The 23,461-nt window shown below is 39.8% G+C and overlaps 1 protein-coding gene across 1 annotated transcript in view; it reads right to left on the reverse strand.

The window, feature by feature from the left end:
- JMY (junction mediating and regulatory protein, p53 cofactor) overlaps window positions 1-3,628 on the reverse strand; it is a 1,751,371-nt gene extending 1,747,743 nt beyond the window's left edge. The window contains exon 1 of the mRNA XM_044063717.1: window positions 1,921-3,628. Within this exon, the coding sequence (XP_043919652.1) occupies window positions 1,921-2,856 (936 nt within the window). The 5' untranslated portion in view covers window positions 2,857-3,628. The remainder of the gene's footprint in view (window positions 1-1,920) is intronic.
- Window positions 3,629-23,461: the final 19,833 nt, after the last annotated feature.

The following is a 23,461-nucleotide window of genomic DNA, read 5'->3' on the forward strand; positions in this document are numbered from 1 at the left end:
TCACCCTCAGGTCTCCCATAAAAAGTGGGCACTGGCCTAGTTGTTTTAACTCAGTAAACAAAAATCAAAATAAAATAATACATTTATGAAGTTTTTCTCTCTGGGTCTTACTGGTAAACAAAAACAAATAAAAGGATTGCTACACATCTTGCACAGAGAAAGGAACAAAAAAGATTAGGTTCATTACAAAATAAAACAGACAAGTTATAATTAAAGAATAAAAATGAACAAACATACAAAAACAAAAAAGACACATCTAGGATTAGTTCTCTGCCTTAAACTCAGTGAATGCCAGGCTAAGCTCTAGCTCACCATGACCATGACAAACAAACTCAGGGAAGCAGAAACAAACCAAAGAAGTCAAAAACCAGGTCCAACGCACCACTCGAAGACAGGAACAAGTTTAATAAATAAATGCAGGTAAAGCGCTTTTCGTCGCTCAGGTTGAGCAACTTCCTCAGACACCATGACCATGAACTAGAGAATGAGACACATGTGCCATTGTTGCTGAATATTACCAGCACAACATGTTTTACTTTACATGCAAACTCTAGCTCTTCTACTTTACATAAACTATTCCTGAATAAATCCAGTTCTGGCAGTTTACAGTCCCAGTGGTATACAAGTGACCAAAGCTCATACTTTTCTCTAGAATTCCTGACAACTTCTGGTAAGTGGCTCCCAATGTCTACAAAAGGTGCTGGTGAATATAACAGAAACATTGTCCTCTAACATAGCACACAGGCTGATGAAAATAGCCATTTAGAATAACATTGTACATAAACATAAACAGTGAAATCCGGAAAGAAACTAAAAAAAAAAAATAATCAAAACACTTTAGCTATATGGTATTCTGTATTGGTTAATTACATTCTTAACTACTGGTAAAACTAATTTATCTATATAAATTAAATCAGCACATTTAAATCATTATACTACAGAAACAATGTAAACTTTATATACATATAAACAAAATTACACTCTCAAAAGCAGCATTCAAAAGCAGCATTCACTTCACTACTCAACAGGGTACACATGTTACCATCCCACAACCATAAAAAATGCAACTGGTTATTCAAAATTAAACAGTCACATAAAAATTAGAAACGCAAAACAAGCGTAACGTAGAAATGAATATTAAATCTACCAGTCATGACTAAACAGGAGTGGCCACTGTTGCTTAGAAGTGTACAGGTCCCCTGGCGTCATACTGAAACAGTTTTCACCAGAAGTCACCTGTTTCAAACCAGTATCACGTTTCAAATATGCAAAGCAACAGATGGGAGATTCCAAAACAAAAGAAATACAAAACACCTTGTGCTGGACAGCAAGCAAAATTATACAACACCAAGTTCAGCTTTCACAGAAGACAAACTAAGAAAGTTGTAATATTAGAACTATCTATTTTCACTGTCCTGACTGTTCATTCTTAAACTAGTTTATCGTTTCTATGAAGTAAAATGCTTAATGACAAGTGCCACTACCAACAACATTACCTCAAATTTAAACCTAACATACGGGGACCTCGTTAAGTTAATCTCTATACAGTGTGGAAAAAAACAAAGGGCTTGAATAAAGAAAAACATGTACACTACAGCTGTACAAAGAAAACTTACTGTTTGAATATATAAAAGACTTCTAGAAAGGAAAGTACTTGGCTACGGTTTATAGCTGATACAAACAAAAAAAAACACTACTATGTTTGGACAGCTTAACTAAGTGATACTGCTGTTTTATCAATTTCCCTAGCAAATAATATTACCTGTCCTTTAAACTTTCAGAGTTTGTGCCTTAACAGGTCAAGACAAACCACTGTATAAAAAAATACACAGGCCTTTTCATGCTACTTAAAATGTTCCTGTTCTGACCACTGCGACTCTAAGCACTCGAAGAGTTCAAAACACACAATTTCAATATTACCTCTTGAAGTAGTTTTCTAGCTCTTTGAAGGACCTCTTCATACCCTTTCTGCCGAAGTTCGCTGAGGCTTTCATAATATTCTTCAGGGTCATCTTGCTCCGAAAAAAGGACCTGTGAAAGAATCTTCCACCCACACGTATCCAGTGCATGACCCAAGTAAACCTGAAGCTGGTAACACAGAGTATCAACCTCTTCTTCTGTCATCTCCGGAGCTCCGAACAACACTGACCACATTGCTGATGGCTCTTCAGGAAAAACAGGCAAACAAAACTCCATTTCTGAATTCACGGAACACAACTGCTGGTGGATGGCTCGCAGGTCCTGGAAAGAAAAAAGCCCAGCCCAGCTGCATTCATCCCTACTTTCTAAGTCTTGGAAATCTGCTAGATCAGACTCGTTGACACCGGATCCTGAATCTTCCTTTAAAAGCACCAGAACTTCACTATTTCCTTCATATCTCTTCATATCTTTTTGTATAGTGGATGACTCCTTACTATCCACTTGTTTCTTTAGTGGGCTGCTAGTTGGCGTTTTTGCTGGTGATGAACTTCTGATACCAATTTCACCTTTCCCCAATCCCCTAGCAGATGTATCTCTCCGACCAGGACTCTTAACTCGTGCGTCACCCGCAATCTGACTCCTAACCCCACTCCTCCGATATGGACTAGTGTCTTTTAGCCTTCCTTTTATTGGGCTTTGTAAACTTTCTTGCTGTGTGACTTCCATTCCCGTGCTATCGATGTTTCTCATACCAGGATCACTGCCCACAGTTCTTTGTCTCTGCACAGTCCGGTTGTGACATGTTATTGCAAACTTCCCCTCAATCTCGTTCCAAGCCACAATAAACGTAAACTTATGTCTTTCTTTCTCCTCAAAAACATTAGGTCTCACTGCTACCCAGTCGGACTCTAACGAATCTTCCATCGTGAATGACATCTTACAATAAACCTACAACACAATACAAAGTCTTATCACCACGTATATCCGTTATGCTGTCCCAGCACAGCACCAGCCATGTTTGCCCACTAAACAGACACTCGTTTAGTCCTCTTTCTGGTATCCCAACCCGGATGTTGCCCGTTTATTCTCAGAATCTCAACAGTGCTCGGTGTCCCTTTTGTTTCCACAAACGTTCCCAATGACGGCACGGACAGTTCACATGATCACGTGGCAAGTTCTGTTTACATGCAGACGCATCAGCTGAAGACTGGTGAACTCGACTACACTAGAAGTTCTGACGTCAAAAAAGATGTGCCCAACTTGCAGATGAGAACTGTTTGTAAAAGGGGACTTTTGAGCGGCCTTCACGATATGGATAGCTGTCTCCGGTCGCAGAGTGAATGACGTTTTGCCGGATAGCTTTTGGGGCGTGGGAATAAACATCAGGTGTTTGAAGAAACATTCAAGTTATTTACGTATTCGTGCGTGTATGTAGAAATGGAAACTTTTATCACCAGATGAATAACTGCGCCGTTTTCCCGTTTCTGAGCTAGAGAATGCAGAAAGTAGATATATGATTCAACAAACATATTTACTTGCAAAAGCCAGCATTTTGACACTTCCACAATAGCAACGTGAAATTGACTCAGTGTGACTTACACAGGTGTTTTTCCAACTTAAGCCTAACAAATAGAACCAACCAATGCATCTACTGTAGAAAGAGTATAACAGACTGACTAGGAGTAGCTGTGTACTAATCTGAATAAACCACGACAGAGTTATTTATTTGTATCTGCTCTTGCTTGGAATCTAAAATGTATTTATATAACTTGCATCGTAAGGGCTGTTAAAAAACACCAAACTTAACGTAATACTATAGTAACGCAATTGCCACTTACTGGGTCTGAAAAGAAATATGACAACATTCAGTTGTTAATTTTAAGAGGATTCCCCCAGAAATTTAGGATCCAAGAAAATTATTTTACTGTGCCCCTGTCGAGCAGAGCCACAGAGGTGATCCCCGGGGTGAATTTCCTATTTCCCATCCAATCATCAAGATTTTTCTTGAAGAGTGCTAATGAGGAGCCTTGTTTGATATAGATAGGTAGTTTGTTCCAGAGTATGGGAATTCTCTGATACAGGAATCTATCCCTCCAGCATGTTCTGTTTATTGTGGTGACAAGGTTTAGGTCCCTAGAGCATGTAGCTCGGAGGGATTGGGATTTCTTTAAGTGGAGCATGTCCAACAGCTCTGGGTTTGACATAGCTTTGTATGTTAGGCAGAGATCGCCTCTGAGTAGGTGATATGCGACTGAGTAAAGCTGGAGTTTTTTTGAGACGGTCTGTGTAGGGCATCTGTTTGAGGCCTGTAATCCTCTTTGTGAGGTATTTCTGCGGCCTTTCCAGTTGTTGTAGATGTCTTGTGAGGTACATACCAAAAGGGGCATTGTACTCTATAATGGGTCTAATGAGTGTCAAGTAGAGAGGAACAATGACCTCTTTTTTCCTGGATGAGAAACCTTTTGTGATGAGGTGTGCCACGTAGAAGGATTTCCTGACTACTGTGGCAATGTGATTATCAAAGGAGAGATTACTGTCCACCTGTGTCCCAAGGTCTCATCACACTTTCAGTGTTAAGTAGACTACCACCTATGTGGTAGCTCATGGGTACAGAGTTTTTACCAAAGGGGATGACAGTGCAGTTTTTGGCATTGAGCTTGAGGCCATGACTTTGACACCAGGCATCTGTCTCAGTGAGGCCCTTTTATAGGATGTCCACATCGTTAGGAGTTTTGATTATGGCTCCTAGTTTGCAGTCTTCTGCGAACTTTGTTAACCAAAGACCTACTGTGTTAGCCTGTACTTCAGAAAAGTAGATACCAAACAGGAGAGGACCCAGGACTGAACCCTGTGGCACTCTACTTGTCACTAGTTTGAAGTCGGATTTGGAGGCTGCTACTTTCACAGTGTGGGTTCTATCAGTGAGCCAGTTGGCAACCCATCTTGTGACATAGGGATTTATACCTAGTTTAGTGAGTTTATCTATAATTCCAGAGTGGGGGATGGTGTCAAAAGTCTTGGCGAGATCTAGATAGGCTGTGTGAACCACCTTAGACACGTCTACGGCTTTGGTGACTGCCTCAAAGACGTCTATCAGGTTTAAGAGACATGATCCGCCTTTTACAAACCTGAATTGGGTGTGGTCCAGAGTTTGGAGATTACCAATGTCTTTGTTTATAAGTTCCATGATGATACGTTCCATGGCCTTGCAGACCAGGCTCATTAGGCTAATGGGGCAGTAGTTCCCGAGGTCAATGGTGGCTCTCCCTTTGTGGAGTGGGATAACCGTCGCTGTGCGCCATTCAGTGGGCACAAAGCCAGAGGTGGGGCTATGATTGAACATGGTGCTTAGTTGGGGTGCCAGTTCATTCTGTAGTTTGTGTAGAACGCAGCCTGGGATGTTGTCAAGTCCCATGGATGCTGTGTTCTTGGCTTTGGAGAGTCTGGTTTTTACCGGTGCAGCTGTGATTACAGGAACTTTGCATTCTTCTGGTATAGAAATGGGCCCTTTAGGGGGTGAGAGAGGGGTAAAGTTAGCACTGAACCTATCTGCCAGGATGTTGGCAATATCGGTTGGTTCTGTATATTTAGTGCCATTGTGCTGTAACTCAGAGCAGATCTGAGTGTTGCCATTGAGATTCTTGACATAGCTATAGAATGTTTCGTGGTTGTGTTTAGAATCAGTGGCGATTTTGTTTACATAACTAGCTTTGGAGGATTTTATGATGGATCTCAGCTTCTTACTGAGGATGACCAGGGAGTTCCTCCAATCATGGGAGTTTACTCTTTTTGGCAACAGTTTCTTTCTTCTGTTGTAGAGTTTGTTTATGGCAGGGGACCACCAGATTGGCTTCCTTTTTTTTGGAGGATAGCATCTTGGTTCTGTTAGGGATAGCATGATCCATGCACTCGTATAAGTGCTTATAAAGTGCATTTGTGTAGGATTCAGCAGTCGTACCTCTATTGTCTGTCTGCATGGGTGTCGTGAAGTTTGCCACTTCTGTCTTTAGAAGTATGAAGTTGGCTTTGGAGAAATTTTTTACATTGGTTTCCCTAATGGGGGGGGGTGTGGATGTTTGGGGTGATTAGCTTGTGGTCGGATCTGACCGACGAGGAATTGACCTCTGGTGTGGAACACTGGTCACCCATGTTGGTAATGACCAGGTCTAGGATATTGCTGCCCCTGGTGGGGGTGTGGATAAGTTAATTCAAGGCATTGGAATTTATGAATTTCAGAAAACGGTGAGCAAAAGTGTTGTTACATGAGTAGTTTTCCCAGTTAATGGTGAGGTAGTTGAAATTGCCCATTATTAGGGTGTTGGGTTGTAACCTAATATTTTCCAGTGTATCGAGAAATGAGGAGTGGGATTTCTGAGGCATGGTGGGGGATCTGTAGCAGGTTACAATTTGGATTGTGGTCTTGCCCAGAGTTAGTTGCACTTGGATAATCTCTAATGCATTATGCTGAGCAACTAGCCTGGAGGTGTGGATATCCTTAATGAATATGGACATGCCTCTACCTTTAGTGTTTCGGTCCAGGTTAGGTGGCCAAAATGTGTGGTATGAATTATAGCCTGGTAATGCAGGGGTGCTCTCTGGAGCCTTGAACCAGGTCTTTGTCTGCACAGATGCCGATGTTCTTCATTTTAAGGAGTGCCTCGAGTGAATGCATTTTGAAGTTTAGACTTCTTTCATTGAGTAGCATTACCCTCAGATTTGCTTGCTTGTACCAGTCACGGTGGTGAAGTTGTCATTTGAACCTTGTCTAAAAAAGGCACTATAGGGGTAGTAAGTATCCGGAATCCCAAGGGCGACAGGTGCAGGCCATCTCTGGCAAAGCATCATGGTCTGTCGATCATGTCATTTCAGGCAGAAAGATACTGGATCCCCTTAGAATGACACCAGAAGCTTAGCCAATTGTCGAAGTCAGTCATTTTGTCCTTGCACTGTGGTATCATTCTGGGTGATGGCAGGATGCTACTCAGGGCTAGGGTCATACCTGCCTGAGCTACAAGATCAGAGAGCTCCTCCATGTCTCTTTTCATGTAGTCCAGGGAGGTATGTCTGAGGTCATTCACACCATGGACAGTGACAGAGTCATATTTGTACTTGTTGTGGAGTGACCTGAGTGCGTGCATTATGTGGTGGATCCTGGCACCCGACAGGCAGCTGACAGTAACTTTCTCCTTGTTTAGCCTGGTGAGTGGAACATCAGTGTGCCTGACTATAGAGTCACCTATGACTAGAGTGTTGGGTACGTTGTTATGCTTTATGGGCTGTGGTTGAGTGGCACACTGGGTATGTCAGATATGTGTCATTTGGGTTGTGTTGGGGGGGGGGGTGGAGGTTGCTTGCTTTTCTGCTTTGGAGGTCTCTGTTGTTTGAGCAGATTTTTATTGAGAGCCTCCGCGAATGTAAGTTTGTTTTTTGGTGGTGTAGGTTTTGAGGGACTATGTGATGAGTGTGGCGTGGTGCAAGTGTTTACCTTCTCCTCTTCACTGTCTAGTCCAGTCTTGGGTGAATAGAGCTTTGCTTCCAGTTTGGCTATATAAGTGCATCTCTCACAGGTTGTATTGTTGGGTGGTAGGAGGAGAGGGTTGTCTGTGTACATGAGGCAATTGCTGCATTGCCACAAGATGCCCAGATTCATCAGGTAGACAGGAGAAAACACCGGTAGCTGACCTTTAGACATGCCTGGATAGGTGCTTATTTATTAAATACTAGAAACTGTTTTTCTCTAGACAAGTGAGGAAAGTTAAGTGCTGTAGTAGTTTATAGCTTATTTAGTGCTTACGAGTTCTGAAAACGTGCTGAGCTCAAAGAAACTGATTTGAGTGCTAAAACTAAAAAAAGGGAACATAATTTTGTAATGTACATGTTTATTATTTATTTGTTAAGAACCCTGCTATTGGGTTGCTTTTGGGGTCCTTTCTCTATGTTTAGTCTGTGCCCACAGGTCTTACCCTTGCCCACCCAACTTTAACTCCTGTGTAGAATGTTCAAATGTATTGGTGCTTTTATCCAAAGCACTATTATATTACATAGTCATAAAAAGCAATTAAAGCAACATTGGTCACAGTACCTAGATACTTTAACAAGCAGTAGTGCTAACAAATAAAACAATAGTAAGCAAAGGAAAGGACGAAGTCATAGAAACATAGTATTAGTATATTCTCATGAATGCTAAATCAAGCCTGTAAGGCATGTCTAAAGTCAAACAGGGAGAAACATTCTCAGAGCCACAGACTTAGCAAGTTCCACAGGTAAGGAGCCTCATACCTGAATGGTCGGAAACCTAAACTCTCTGGTTAACAATTGGAACTGCAGCCACCCCTCAAATGCTGAGTGCAGCACTGGCATAGGGCAGTAAGGCACAGTGGGCTCCTTCAGGTAGAAGAGATCCAAGCAGTGACTGGAGAGATATACTGATATCTAAAAATGATATATCTAAAAGAGACATATAATGAAATATAAATTATTTAATTCTGTGGTTACCCGCTTTATCCAGTTCTGTGTTGTGGGAGCACTGGAGCCGGTTACAAATATAAACCCATGATTCACCAGCTACTCTCTGCCATCGCCTTCATGACCAAACCATGCCAACTGTGGGTAAATCCAGCATTACCCACACCCAGCTGTGGGTTTTTGTTATAATAACATTTTTGAAGTAAAATTGTGAGATGGAAGGAACTGCTTCAACTACAACTAAAAATGAAATAAATAATTATGGATGGCCATTTGGGTACATATAACTGCGGCAGGGCTAGCCACCTGCTGGTGTATACCTTGGCTCTAGATGATTGTCAGTGGTGAAATGATACCCGACCCCATGTGCAAAAAATGGGAAAAGGGGTTGTGGAAGGATGAATTTGGGTACATATAAGAATTCATGTTTGAAGACATCTTATAGTAGTGTGCAGGCAGTAAATGATTGTAAGAGCCATTATTAACCTCATGCAGAGACTAATGTGATTTTTCTGTGTGTGTGTGTGTGTGGTGCTTTCTCCCCAAGACAGCAGACTGATTTACGATGTCTAATTATTTTCGTAAACTAGTTCTTAAGAAGACTACAAACAACTCTGTTTGCAGCACAGCTGTCTCATATCTACTCATCCAGGCCTTACTCTGAGGTCTTTGAAGCTCTCTTGTCATCCATGACTACATATCATCTCCACATTTCCTGGTTGTAGGGGAAACAATTTGCTTATAGAGATTTAAAGGGGCCCTGGACAAATTCTAAAGCTGTAGAGAAGTAGGAGTTGTTGAAGACTGTATATGAACATCAACCTATCTGCCCCAGTCCAGCCTACATCAGTTGCTCACTTCTATAAGATGTAGACTTGGTGAATGAGTCGTAGTGATTTTTTTTTTCTTTCCTTATATGTCCTTTGCATTATAACAGTGGAGTCGTCACTTTGGTGGTAGGAGAGTGAGTTTCTGTAATCTCTCTGGCCCATTTTTTGTTTGTCAGTAAGTCAATTAGGAAGTATGTTCTGAGATAAAATTAGTTGAGATTGACTTTGAAATGATTTTGGGGGAGACTCAAGTCATTAAAAATGTTCTGGTCAGGATAACGTGATCCTAGCATTTCAGTATCAATTATCCAAGATAGGAAAGTGATTTTTCTTGGAAGTAGGAGAACCATAGATCTGTAGAGCTATTTGAATTTAGCTGTGTCATCTGGTGGGAGATAAGTTGGGAGCCTGTGGTAGTAAGTTGTCACCATCATAATGAACATTTCATAAAGCCCATTCAGTCATGACTACTGACCCAAAATAACCTGACAAATATGTGGTTTATAATTTTCTCTGAACTGTTGGTCAAGTTCCATTTAGTCTGGCAGTTTTCAATGAAGGAGCTTCACTGAATCAGTCACTTATTGAGCAAACCAGATCTAGCTTTGGCAACAACGAGTTTAGACGTTTTAACCCGAGTTTCCCATTTTTCAATAGCTAGCTAATACTGACGGTCTCTGTCCATAATGGACATGGGCTCCACCCCATGAGTAAATCTATGATTACCCATCCATTGATCAAGGTCGACCCTTGAAGAGGGTCAGTTGATGGTCCCCCCCCCCCCTTGTGCAGCAGGTTGACTGTTTCTCTCCTCCATTCTGCAGAAATGTAGCCTGTTTCGAGGCTGTGGTTAAACAGGGATCCAAGTGGGTGTGCTACATCATGTTTTAAGTTATTTAAAAGGCAGACTGGGTCATGGCCCATTGATGCTGTGTTTTAGCCTTACAGAGCACAGAGATGACCTGTTCTCTTCAGATAAAAGGCTGAGGAGTAGGTGGCATGTATACTTTGGGAGACGACCGGTGGGGACAGGAGGGGGTGAAGTTTGATCCAAAGCTATCATCTAGCAGGTTAGATATTTCCTCCCATTGAGTATGGGTGGTGCTATCCACTACCAGCTCTGTGCACAGCTGGGTATTCCCCTTAAGATTTTGGATGTAGTTAAGAAATGCTTTGATTTTCCTTGGCTAGGGAGGCTATTTTGCTTTATAATTTGCTTTTGATGACTTGACCAGGTCTCTGATTTGTTTAGAATAGTAAGGGATTTCTTCTTCTACTGAGCCTGTTCCTACTTATTTTTGGGCATTATTTTTATTTTATTTTTTTTAGTATAGCCTGTTTATACCAGGGTGGCTTGTTTTTTTTCTGCAAGACCTGAGTTTAATTCGGTCTGGTACTGCGGCTTCTAGACAACTGCTTAAGTCACCATATTGGATATTGGTGTACACCTCTGCATAGGATTCTGGGTTTTCTGGATTTGGGGGAGCATTGAAATTTCTTATCCTGTCGCTTAGTAGAATAGAATTTGTCTTGGAGAAATTCTTTAGCTTTTTTGAGCTTCCTGGGGTATCTGGTCTTATATTTATTTCAAAGGAGACTGTTTTTTGGTCCAGTCTTACCAAAAAAGACATACATTCCCTTTTTTAATTTCTCCAAATCTTTTGGGTTTCTAATACCATGACGAGAATGGACCCCATTCCTAACTCAAAGTATGATTAAAGTTCATGAAATTAGTATTGTTTTGTTCTTTCATGTCAGCTAAAAGTGCTCTTTGCAGCACCTGCAATGTGCCAGTAATGACTCCTGCAATTCATAGAGAGTTACATCTATTGGTAGCATATCTATATATGATTGTAGACTCTCTTTTATAAGACCCGTTGCTCCTACTACTATTGGAGCTATCTGGGTATCTTTCTTCCACATTGCTCTTATTTCTGCTTGCAAATCCTGATATTTTATGACTTTGTGTCTCTCTGTACATAGACAGAAAAAGACATCAACCACTGTGCAGGTGGAAACGACAATAAGGCACAGACCAGGAACTTAATGCAGATAATTTTAATCCAACAAAGCACACCGACTGAGCGCTTTCACCAGAAAAACTGGCTTCATCAGAGTCATACGTATGACTCTGATGAAGCCAGTTTTTCTGGTGAAAGCGCTCAGTCGGTGTGCTTTGTTGGATTAAAATTATCTGCATTAAGTTCCTGGTCTGTGCGTTATTGTCGTTTCCACCTGCACAGTGGTTGATGTCTTTTTCTGTTTGAGTGGATTCCTGCATTGGAGTTGGTTATTTCTATTTCTCTCTGTACATAGGACACTGTAGCCACTAGGTGTGGCGATTTCAATGATCAATGCTACTTTCGTCTTCTTTTCTTGGATCACTAGCATTTATCTTTTGAACTGTTGGCAATGGATTATCCCATATGATGTAGACTTCATCATTTTCTATGATGCTTTGTGGCTCATGTTTCCAGTGTTTTTCAGCCACTTCGACACCATAATGTCTGTGCAATCTCCAGTGCAACAGTCTCACCACATATTATGCCTTTCAGTATACAGTCCTTCTGCCATTAGTATGTTGCAACCAGCAACGAGGTGTGCAACTGTTTCCAATTCTGTTTTACAAAACCTACATTTGTCTTTCTCCCACATGTTCAATGGACTTTGTAAACCAATGTGTAAGTAGCCCACTATCTTGTGCCACCAATATTAACCTTTCATCTCTTGGTTTGGCTTTGCCTCTACTTAATTCCTGCGTTCTTTCCTGATCAACACAAGGTTCTTCCAGAAGTTTTCTATACTTGCAACTATATTTATGCATTTTCCACATTTCTTGCCTTCTCACCTGGTCCTTCATCTTATATATTCTTTCTTTTGTTTTTTTGGCACATTCAGTTGCTGCCTGATTTTTATCCACTTGTGGTTTGATTTCCATTCCTGCTTGATGCTGATATGCTTCTGCTAGCCTAAGCAGGGAAGTCATCTTAGATTTATGCTCCTCAAGTTTCAAAACTTTCTCTACATTTGTGTCTTGTGAGGTCAGCAGATATGTGTGGAGTCCCACAATTGCAGATCTGTACATGTAATCAATTTCAAGGAGGCCCATCCCTCCTTCGGAACTGGGAATATATAATCTTGGTATGCACTGATTTTTATAAATCATTTGGTGAGCATGAAGCATCCTTCTTGTTTTCCTATCTAATCTGTACAACATGTTTTGGGACCAGTCAATCACTCCAAAACTGTAAGTTAAAAAGACAGGAAGAGCAAATTGGTTTATAGCTTGAATTTTGTTCCTAGATGTCAATGCTGTTTTCAGGATTAATTTAAGTCTTCTAAAGTACTTCTTATTAAGTTTTATTCGCATTTGTTCATGTTTTATTGTTGATCCTTCGTCATTTCCCAAATATTTACACACTCCCTCTTGCTCAAGTACTTTTATATCACATTCTTGTCCCAAAGTAATGTTTTCTTGGTGCTGCAGTTTTCCTGCTTTAAAGGTTGCTTTTGCACATTTATCAAGACCAAATGACATTCTTATATCATGTGAAAAAGTTTTGACAACTTGCAGTTGTACTTTCAGTTCCTCATCTAATCAGCTATACAGTTTCAAATCATTGACAAAGAGAAGATGATAAGTCTTTACACTTTGTTGTTTTCTAGGAGCCAAATTATGGCCATGGCCTAAGCTGTTAAGTAGACAGCTTAATAGGTTAAGGGCAAGGCAGAATAGCAGCAGTGACAAACAGTCACCCTGGAACATCCCCCTTTGAATTTTTATCCCTGGAATAATAATTAGTCCTTTATCATGGCTTAATTGCAAAGTGGTCTACCACTGTTTCATGGTAACTGTAATGTAGCTGATCAGTGTGGGGTGTATCTTATACATTTTAAGCACTCTTTTATCCATGAATGTGGGATACTATCAAATGCTTTTTTGTAATCAATCCATTCCATACTTTCTTCCCCTTTTTACAGTTCTCCACTATTACTTTAACAGCAAATGAGCCTTTGTTCCATATGACTTTCTTTTATTGCCCTTTTGTTCTATTGCCATAACTGAGTTTTCTTCTAAATGACTATTGACTCTGTCAGCATCAAATCCAGCGTATAGTTTACACATCGTCAGAAGGCAAGTTATTGGTCTATAATTTTTAGGGTAGCTTGCAGGTTCACTCTTAAGTCGGAGCATTGTTTTTCCTGTTGTTAGCCAGGTTAGTGTCTGTTTTGTGTGTGCATATAAATAGTTCTTACTCATGGCTAAATCTACATGCAAAGATGTTAATACTTTTAACCAGAAGTTAGGTACTGCATCTGGGCCTGGGGTTTTCCAATTGGAGGTTTTTCCTAACTTTGTTTCAGTCTCTCTGGCTGTTATTTCATCCCATTTCATATCCTGTACCTTTAAAGTTCTTAATCTTTCTTTTACTTTTTCCTCTCCATTTAGCATCTTTGTTATGTTGCACATGATCTTCATGGATACTTCTCCAAAATGTATCTATTTCTTCTTTTTTTGGTGGTCTTTCAATTCCTTTTACCTTTTTCCCCAATTCTCTATAAAACTTTTTTGGATCATCAATAAATTGCTTATTTTGTACTTTTCCTTTATATTTATCTGTGTATCTTGTAAGTTTTTCCGTCTGTGCTGAGATTTTTAGTTTACTTGCAATAGTGCATGATAGATCCTGATCTGCTCAAATACGGCACATTGCTTTTATCACGTCTATCTATCTAAGTATTTTCATTGATCTGTTCCCTTTTCTATACTCTTCTATCAGTAACACTTCTTGTCTTAGTTGCTGTATAGTTTTCTCTATTCGATACTTCCATAATGGTATTTGATTTCTCCCCTTTCTCTCCCTCACTACCCTGTGGTCTTGTGACAGAACTTTATCAATTATTTATTTAGCTGCACGGTAATATATCCTGTTTACTTCTTTTATATCGCATGGATCTCTATGGACAGTCCTAATTATGTTCATTTGTTGTATCAAATTTCTGACTTTTTGGGTTTTATTGATCTTCTGCAGTGTATTTCTTTCATTGATATTAATATGTCTATCTATCTCTATTAAGTCAAGCAACTCTTCTCTTAGCTCGTTTTCTTCTAAACTGAGGGCACATTTTTTGTTTTCCACTTCTTGCAGGCATTCTTTCGAAAGTTCTATTGCATCTTCCTGTGGCACATTCTCTTCAATTTCATCCTGTGCATTCTGTTGCTTTATCATATGAGAACTCACTGGGTTATCACTCCTCAACACTAACTATGTCAGAGTTTCCACAGTTTCCTGTTCCTTCCCTTGCTGTCCAGTTTCAAGTGAATGTTGATACTCATTTCCTGTGGAAGCCTCCAAAATATCTTCATATGGCACCTGACCAGTTGCTTCCCATTCTACTGGTTGACTCCCTTAATTTGGAGTTCCAGTGCTCTATCCTTTTGTGATGCTTTTTGAATTAGATTTTTTACACTGAATACTTCATTTTGGAGGTACACCATAACCTCAGTTTCTATTTCTTTAACTTCTCCATTACTGATCTCCTTTTCTACTTTTCCTCTTTGTCTTCTTATTTTTTGTATTGTAAAGTTTTCCATGTCTGGATTCCTTTGCTTGTATTTCTCTTCAAATATCTTTGGTGCTGCTCTTTTCATATTGATTAGTTTTGCTTTCTCCTTTGCATAGATATTACACCATATTAAATCTCTTTTTTTCCCCATGTCCAAATTTCTTCTTCAGATGTCTCATGATCTTCCTGTTTCTCCTTACTCTGGGGATTCGTTCCATCATGCTGTTATATAATCTGAGTTAGACCTTCTTCATCAAATCCTTCACTTTGCGGAAACTCCATAACTTCAACTTCTATTTTTTTTAACTTCTACTTTACAAATCTGCTTTTCTGCATTCCCTCTTTGTGATATGCCTCTACTTCTCTTTGAATATTTTGGGGCTGTCTTTTTTACGTTGATTAATCTGGCTTTTGCCTTTGCATAAATATTGCACCATATTAACTCTTTCTTTATTTCCCATGTCCATATTTCTTTTGTATACTTTTAAAATATATCTAGGTTTTGTTATTTATATTTTCGCATTTCCTCAGATGCTTCTTTTTCCAAACATATCAATGTTTCTTGGGCTATATACTGTTTTTCAAACATCTTTTGTATTAATGACCACAAATTTTTATTTGAAGCTTCTGACAGTTTTTCTTACAGAAGTATTTTTCTTTCCTCTAATTTATCTCTTAATATTTTTGTATATCTTGTTTCTGGAAATTCTGGGCTTTTTGCATAATAGTAACAATACATAATTACTTTCTTATCCCCAATAGTCCACTCTGTCGTCTTTATGGCTCTTCTTTGGGCTATCAGTTTTTGTGATTTTTGTGGACTGCTTCTTCCTTCTACAACAGTGGGGCCATCCTCCCCATGGGCCTGACCTGGCCCCATTGTAGGAATGTTTCCATATTTTGAGGATTCTACACTGTCATTTTTTTTTCCAGTCCTGGCACCAGCTATCTTTTTTAATTTTTGGCCTACTTCTGTCCATGACATATGCTATATAAATACAGTCTATATATCAGTGTTGCCTTGGTGAGATCTTGTGGAAAACAGGGTCCACCTTGTGAAGGTACTCACCAAGACTTGAGAATGAATTCAATTTCAGCACTACTACTTTTCTTTGCTTGCTGACTTTTTATCTCTGCATTCGGATCCCCGTGTTGTTATACACCCCCCCATATTAGCGAGTACTATGTCCAATATATTTGAGGCCCTAATGGGTGTGTCAACTAGCTGTTCCAGAGCATTTGCATTGACAAAGTCCAAGAACCTCTGAGCCTGCATATTAGCAGTCATGTATGTTCTCCAGTCAATGGTAGAATATTTAAAATAACCCATGAGTAAGGTATTGGGCTGCATGGTGAGTGACTCCAGTAAGTCAAGGTCTGTAGTATGTTATTCCTGGTTCATGGTGGGAGACCTATAGCTAGTGATGATGTGGTAGTGGATTTTACCTGTGCTTAGTTGGACATGAAGTAGCTCGAGAGAGTCGTACTGTTTGACCAGTATTGAGGTGCATCAATTTTAATAAAGGATAAGTACACCTCCTCTTTTGGTTCTTTCTGGCTCAGTTGGTGGTCTGTGGTCTGAACGTATGGAAAGCATTGCAGCCTTGCATGGCTGGGGTGCTTTCCTTGGCTTTGAACCATGTCTCAGTGACTGCACAGGCATCGGCATTTTCCAAGATGAGGAGTGCGTTTAGGGAGTGAAGTTTCTTGTTTAGACTCCTAGCATTAAGTAGCAGTACCTTGAGCTTATGAAGAGAGCAATTTTGTTATGTTAGGAGATTGGATACTTAGACACTGCCTAAAAAAGGCACTGTAGGGGTAGCTAAAGCCTTTGCTAGTATCTGAAAACCTAGAGGAGACAGGTGCAGACCATCTCTGGCAAAACAGTTTGGCCAGTCAGTTATGTCCTCTCAGGCTGATAAATTCTTTATCCCCTTGGACTGATACTAAAAGTTAAGCCAATTTTTAAAGTCAATTATTTTTTGTTAGTATTGTGGCATCATCCTTGGCAAAGGTAGAATGCAGCTCAAAGCTAGGCGCATACCTACCTGTGACACATAATCTGAGAGCTCAACTATATCTCCCTTCATATAGTTCATGGAGGAATGTCTCCAGTCATTCACACCCCCATGAACTATGACAGAGTCATGCTGTGGCTTGTGGCTGAGTGACTTGAGTGCTTGTGTGATCTGATGGTTCCTGGTTCCTGACAGGCAGCTAACCATAACCTTCTGCTTTGCAGCTTCGTAAAGGGGACACTTGTGTGTCCCACTATGGAGTTTTGTGTGATCAGTATGTTAGGTTTAGTGGTATTCCACTTATGGGCTTGTTTGTTGAGACACTGGTGTGTGTATTATTGTGTAGTTGTTGTTTGCTTTGTTGTCTGTATATGTGGTTTCTGAAGACAGCGTTTGGAAGGCCCTGAGTTTTTGGTAAGTTACTAGTGAGGACCTCCGCATATGTGGGTTTATGTTTAGTGTGGGAAGTGATGTTTATGTGTCTGTGTGTGAGTGTGTGTGTGTGTGTGTGTGTGTGTGTGTGTGCTGACAGCCTGTTTGGCATTCAGTTTGTCTGTATGTGGCAATCTTGACTCCTGGGGTGGCCTCAGTGGTGCAGTATTTGGTGTTCTTGCCTCACAGCAAGAGATTCTCTGGTTTGATGCTTGGCCTGGGGTACCTTCTGTGTGGAGTCTGCATGTCCTCCCTGTGGTCGCGTGGATTTCCTCTGGGTGCTCTGGTTTCCTCCCATGTTCCAAAGACATGCAGTAGGTGGACTGGACACTATAAATTGGCCATAGGTGTGAGTGTGTGTGTGAATGAGTGGTACAGAAGAACTACCGGGGCAATGCTAGCCACCCAGCAGTGGCGGCTGGTGACTTCAAACCAAAGGGGGGGGGGCTGCAGGACACAGTTGCATGGGTGGGGCCAACAGGAAGGGGTGTGACCAACTATAAAGGGTTGGAGCTATGCTCAAAACCACAAAAAGTGGGACTTCAATTAAATACGCTGCCCTGGGTGCCAAACTGTCATTATGAGAGTCCAATCAAGAGAAAATGAAGTGTAGAAGAAAAAAATATTTCAGTGGATTGGCTACATGACAGCTTACTTAATATCTAGAAGGAAACAAAAAGGTTGTGAGGCATGAAAAAATAAATTACTTTTTAAATACATTACTGGAATGCCAGTCAAAATCAAGTATAAAAAAACAAGCAGAACTCAACTCAAACCACTTCTCCTTGCACTGCAGTTCTAATTATAATTTATATTCAGCTTTATAAAAGTACCAAGTAACATGCTGAAAGTAGCAATCTCTGTGATACCCCCACTGTAAAAATGATTCTTATCCAAAAAAGACCTGCTGCCTGACAACAACTATCTACTTGTTTCATGGGGGAAACGTCATCAAAGTAAAAAAATGAATAGCAAACAAGAAAAAAGCTCAAGATAAATTGCTTAAAGGATTACTGCACAAGTTATGGACCACATATGATAGATTGGCATTCTGTTTAGTTTACAGGTAAAGCCTGTAAAGATGACTGCAAGTCTCCAACAAATGTAATGAGCTACTGAAAATACCGTAATCCTGTCCTTTATTACAAATACTGTCATATGCATTTCAATACCTAAGGCTTATACGTTATCCAGTTATGTAAATATTCTCTGCGTCGCAACAACAAAAAGTCTTTCAATGTTGGTAATTCTTTTAACAGTATGCTTATTAAAGTTTACTTGCATCTTACAATCTCAGTTAAGCTTACCTGATAGTCATTAAGGCACTGCTACTTAAACACAGAGCAGCAGACACTGCAACAACATGCATTTTCTGAATAATAAGAAGCATAAATCAACAGTATAAAAATATGACAGAAAAACAGAACATTCTGCAAAATCAAGGACAGATGAAAAGCCACTATAGTATTTGTGTCTACCCTGGATGGGGGGATACTCTGCACACTTACACTGCATAACTGCTCCTTGCCTTGCTTGGACAAATCCAGAGTCACTGCATGGGGGAGTGGGGTGCAACAAGTATGTCACAATTTGAAATGTCTCTTATTGACGGTGATGGCCCTGACACATTTGTCATACCTCTCAACCTCAGAGGAAGAAATCTGGACAAAACCATAAATAGAAGTGGGACAAAGGCCCACAAATAAGGACAATGTTTAAATATTGCTCTTATAAACTTAGAAAGATAACAGAATAGTAGGTCTTGCATTAGTATGAATTTTCTGAAGGGTATGAAATCTAAAACTCAAATGTCTGTCATTATTTTCTAACTTCAATCTTTAATGATCTGCCATTAATTTGCCAGAAAACCACAATTTTATGAAAAATGGACCAAAAATGTGATGTAAAAATATAAAACAGCCACACAATACAGCAGGGAACCTGTCAAAGAAGGGACACTTTTTTCAATATTAGTACTGTTAAGTTGAACAGCTGACAAAATAAGAGAATCTACATGCATTTCTGAAATAAAAGTAATCTATAACTTTGATTATTACAATTATTTAATTGTAAACCCTCCACATTTTTTTCCAAAATTGCCATATTGCGGAGGGATTATTACAGGGAGAGCAACATTTTGAGCCAAGTCAGGGACAGTTGAGAGGTTTGAATATACCTAATTCTATAAAGTGATTTATTTGTGCATACCTCTCAACCTCTTGACGCAGGAAATCTCTACAAGGCCAAATATATTGAGGGGAACAATTACTAAAAATTGCTCTTGCATAAACTTACACAGTTGACAGAATAACAGGTCTTGCTTTAGCATGCATTTTTCTGAAGGTTATGAAGTCTGAAACTCAATGTCTGTCATTATGTTGTGAATTCATTCCTAAATGATTTGCCAGAAAACCACAAGTTTTATGAGGAACAAACCAAAAATAAGACCCAAAAATCTATTCATTCTGCAAAAATCTGGACAGTTGAGAGGTATAGTTCAGCCGGGGCTGTCTTTGAGTTTGCTGCCCTTCCCCTGTCACAAAATCATGGTCGAATGGAGCCTCCCTCCTGCAGCCAATCCAATGTCTCACTCCTTAGTTATTTCGCCCCATTACCATAAACACTAATGTGCATACTGCTTTACTTCTGCGATGATTTGGATTTCATTTGAAAGTTTTATTTTGCATTTTAAAGCACAAACACCAATAGACATCTGCTAAACAAAGAAATGCAGTGTCACAGTGAAAATAGACTTAGCATTAAAACATCTCTGCCCTTGAAACTCACATTCACTGAAACAGCATTGAAACTGACATTCAAAGAAAATACATTTTGCCAGTGGCAGATAAAGATTAACTTTGGCTGTTTTCAAATCATAGGCCCCTTACACACGAAACATACATGTGCTCTTTGATACACCTTCCTGATTGTATTAAATTATATTCCTTGTTCAATACAGTACAATTGTTAGAGGTCGTTTTAAATGTATTGTTTTGAACATTTTTCCAGTAAACAAAGAAACAAAATGCATGCACCAGTAATGACAAAACTGCCCAGTTCAGAACATTTCCATCATAAAATTCTTCTCAAATGTCTACAGTCCACCAGTATCAGTAAATATGCACAATCTCGGAAGTAAAAGTCATCTAAATAATTCTACATTAAAGAGATCTGTAACTAATGAAGAGGTTGCTGCTAGCAAACAACTTTATATTTCATTGTTTCATCTACAAATAAAGTGCCTGCTACCCTTGAGGAATAAATTGACTATATTACATTAAAATATGATAAGCTAGTAATATACATATTGCTTGGAAGAAGGATTCTGTGATAGGCCTTATTGGAAACTTGGGCAAAACAATCTGATTACTCACAGATGAATTGGGTAACAAGATAAATGCAATCTTCCCTCATGATAGATCGTTAACATGTAACTAGAAAGATGTTCTGCTCCGTCACTACTAAAGCATGTATACATATTTGAAATTTCCATAACGACAACAGCTCTTACAGTTAATGTATTAACATACAGTGTAATGCACACTTACATTTCCTTTAATGCTATTCTTGCCCAAATGAGGCAATATGAATTAAAACCCACACGAAAAGATTTATCTCACCTGTCTTGAAATAACATTGGTGTTCTTCATACTTATCACTTCCAGTCTTCCACACTAGATAAAATAAATTTCATATCCATCTCTACCCTAGCATACAATCAACTATACCTCATCGACACATACACTAAGACAGTAGAAGATAAGATAATTAACACCACCATCACCTACAGGAAGAGACACTGCACTATGACATGAAGATATTATAAAAGAAAAATCCCTTTATATCACAGAGCAAAATTAATACAAAATACATTGGTAAGTCTTTGGTCACTGCGATATTGGTACTCAGCATTAAGTCCTGCCCTGGGATTCTGCTGCAAGAGAAAATTTTATGAACCAACACAACTTCTACTTAGCCTTACTGTCTATTTTACATGAGAGGACCTTAAGCCTTCTTTATTTCCCCCCCAGCTCCAGTCGGATGAAACTTAGAGAGCACTCAGCACAAGCACATATCATGTGTGTGAAGAAACTAGAAGGCTGGCATGTCAGGGCAGATTAGGTAATAAAATGCTGACTTACCTTACCTCAAAAACATAAATGATGAAGAAGAGTTTGAGACTGTCCGTTTGTTTCTGACCGTCATGAACAGGTAACAACACCAACAACAACACAAAGTAAAGGCTTTTTTAGCTGGATGACGGACTTGGGAATCCACTCTAGAAATCTTTGTTTCCCCATAGCACGCACCAAGCAGTAACCAGCAAGCACCCAAAGAAAGTTAGTCAGGAATCTCAGGATGGAATCAGGATTCAAAAATGTTGGCAGCAATAATAGCAAGCAAGCAAGCAATATACAGCAGCACTCAACACTAGCACCCGCACACTGTACAGTAGCAACTTCAAGAAGAAGAGACTAAGTTCTGTTAATACTGATTGTTTCTCGCTCTCTTTTTCAGAAAGAGAGTGAGAACCAATCAGTAGCCACCCTGCCACTCATGTCACGTACGTGACTGTGGACGTGGCAGTCCATCCCATGTCCATGTTACTGTGCAGTTACCGCACAGACTTCTGGGCATCACACTGATGCAGAACTCTCCATAGTCCAGACTGCCTTCTACAGCAGTCTGAGACAGTCCAGCAACCAGATGAGGAAAACAAAAAACCCAGAACTCGCTGAGCAACGAGCATGCACAGTTCGAATTCTGGGACTTTGCGAGTCAGTCAGACTCGTTTGTTTATGCAAGTTGGCTAGATTTTTAATTTAAAAAATATTTTTTGTGCAAGTGTGCTTTTCTTTTTCTCTCACAAATCTGGAGGGCTGCAGTCCTGCAGTCTGATGACACGAGCTGCCACTGCCACCCAGTGGTGTAAAATCTTGGCTCAAGATGATTGTAACTGTTGAAGTGACACCCCAACCCCATGTGCAAAATGGGAAAAGAGGTTGAGGATGTATGGATGACAATCTTGTCTCCTTTTTCATAGTATAACTAAATCTCTCACTTGTAGTATTTGTTTCAGGATTAAGTTGTTGTCAGTATACATGAGACAATTGCTACATTGTCTCAGGATGCCCATGTCCATGAGGCTGGCTACACAGATGGTAGGAGACTGCCCATCTATGATATCAGGTTCTTACTCTAGGTTTTAGCAGGGAAAGGAATGGGTTAATTAGACTGGACTGTGCTGGTAGCACAGAGACTTTAACTGGGAACTATACTTTGTGTAGTCTAAGGTTAACCAACAGATCGATGCTGCTTAGGATGCAACTTAGATGCTCCTAGAGCTGCAGGGGGCTGGGTATGGTTTTAGTGATGGTTATTCTAGGGAAGTTTTATCTTCAAGGCATTTGCATCTGTACAAGACATGGCTAAATGCTGCTGCTTTTTGAGCAGCTTTGGGCAAACGTGAGGCTTATCCTTGCACTCAGCAGGGATAAAGTGAAGTACAGTCCAGGACAGAATATCTGACCGTTGCATAACACACTCCCAGGGGGGTTAAGAGGGTTTTCAGTTGTATTGGCAGGTCTTTGTGATGTGGGATGAAACTGAAAATCTGTAAAAAAAATATGCAGACAAAGAGATAACTTACAGACTCCAAACAGAAGGCACCCTTACTGAGGACAAAGCCAGAGAATAAAGCAGTGCAAAATTGTTTTCTCAGGGAAAGAATTTACTTGGCATGTAACAGGAATTTGCCCTTTCCCCAATGTGGAGCGATCTTGGAGTTAGTATATTTAGTTAGGGGGTGTGTGCCCCCCCCCCCACTTAATTCAGCTTGTAAGGTGTTTGTTTTATGTAACGGCCAAGTGAATTCTTTCCATGGGAAAAAATTTGCTTAGCTGATCATTCGCGGTTTGGACGTTTCGATCTTTAGCTGTCGATCTTTTGTAGTTCGACAAGCTAAAGTTTCATGAAATTAATAGGGACCCTTTATAAAGCTGCTTGTGTTAAAATATACCAACAGCATGTCTTGCCGGACAGAAAAAGAAATATACAGTTATGTCATGCTATACTATTGTAACTTATTAAGTATATATTGTAACAGAGGATAATGGAATAGAAGAGGTTAGGCTCAGTCCCAGCTAACTTTTAGAAAAATATCCTGAAATAAAATTACTTAATTTAGGCCATACAATTGTATCTCACAGGTCTCAAGGCAGCCAGAGA

The sequence above is a fragment of the Protopterus annectens genome, chromosome 2.part2, assembly GCF_019279795.1.
Source record: "Protopterus annectens isolate FY-2018-M chromosome 2.part2, PAN1.0, whole genome shotgun sequence".
Lineage (NCBI taxonomy): Eukaryota > Metazoa > Chordata > Ceratodontiformes > Protopteridae > Protopterus > Protopterus annectens.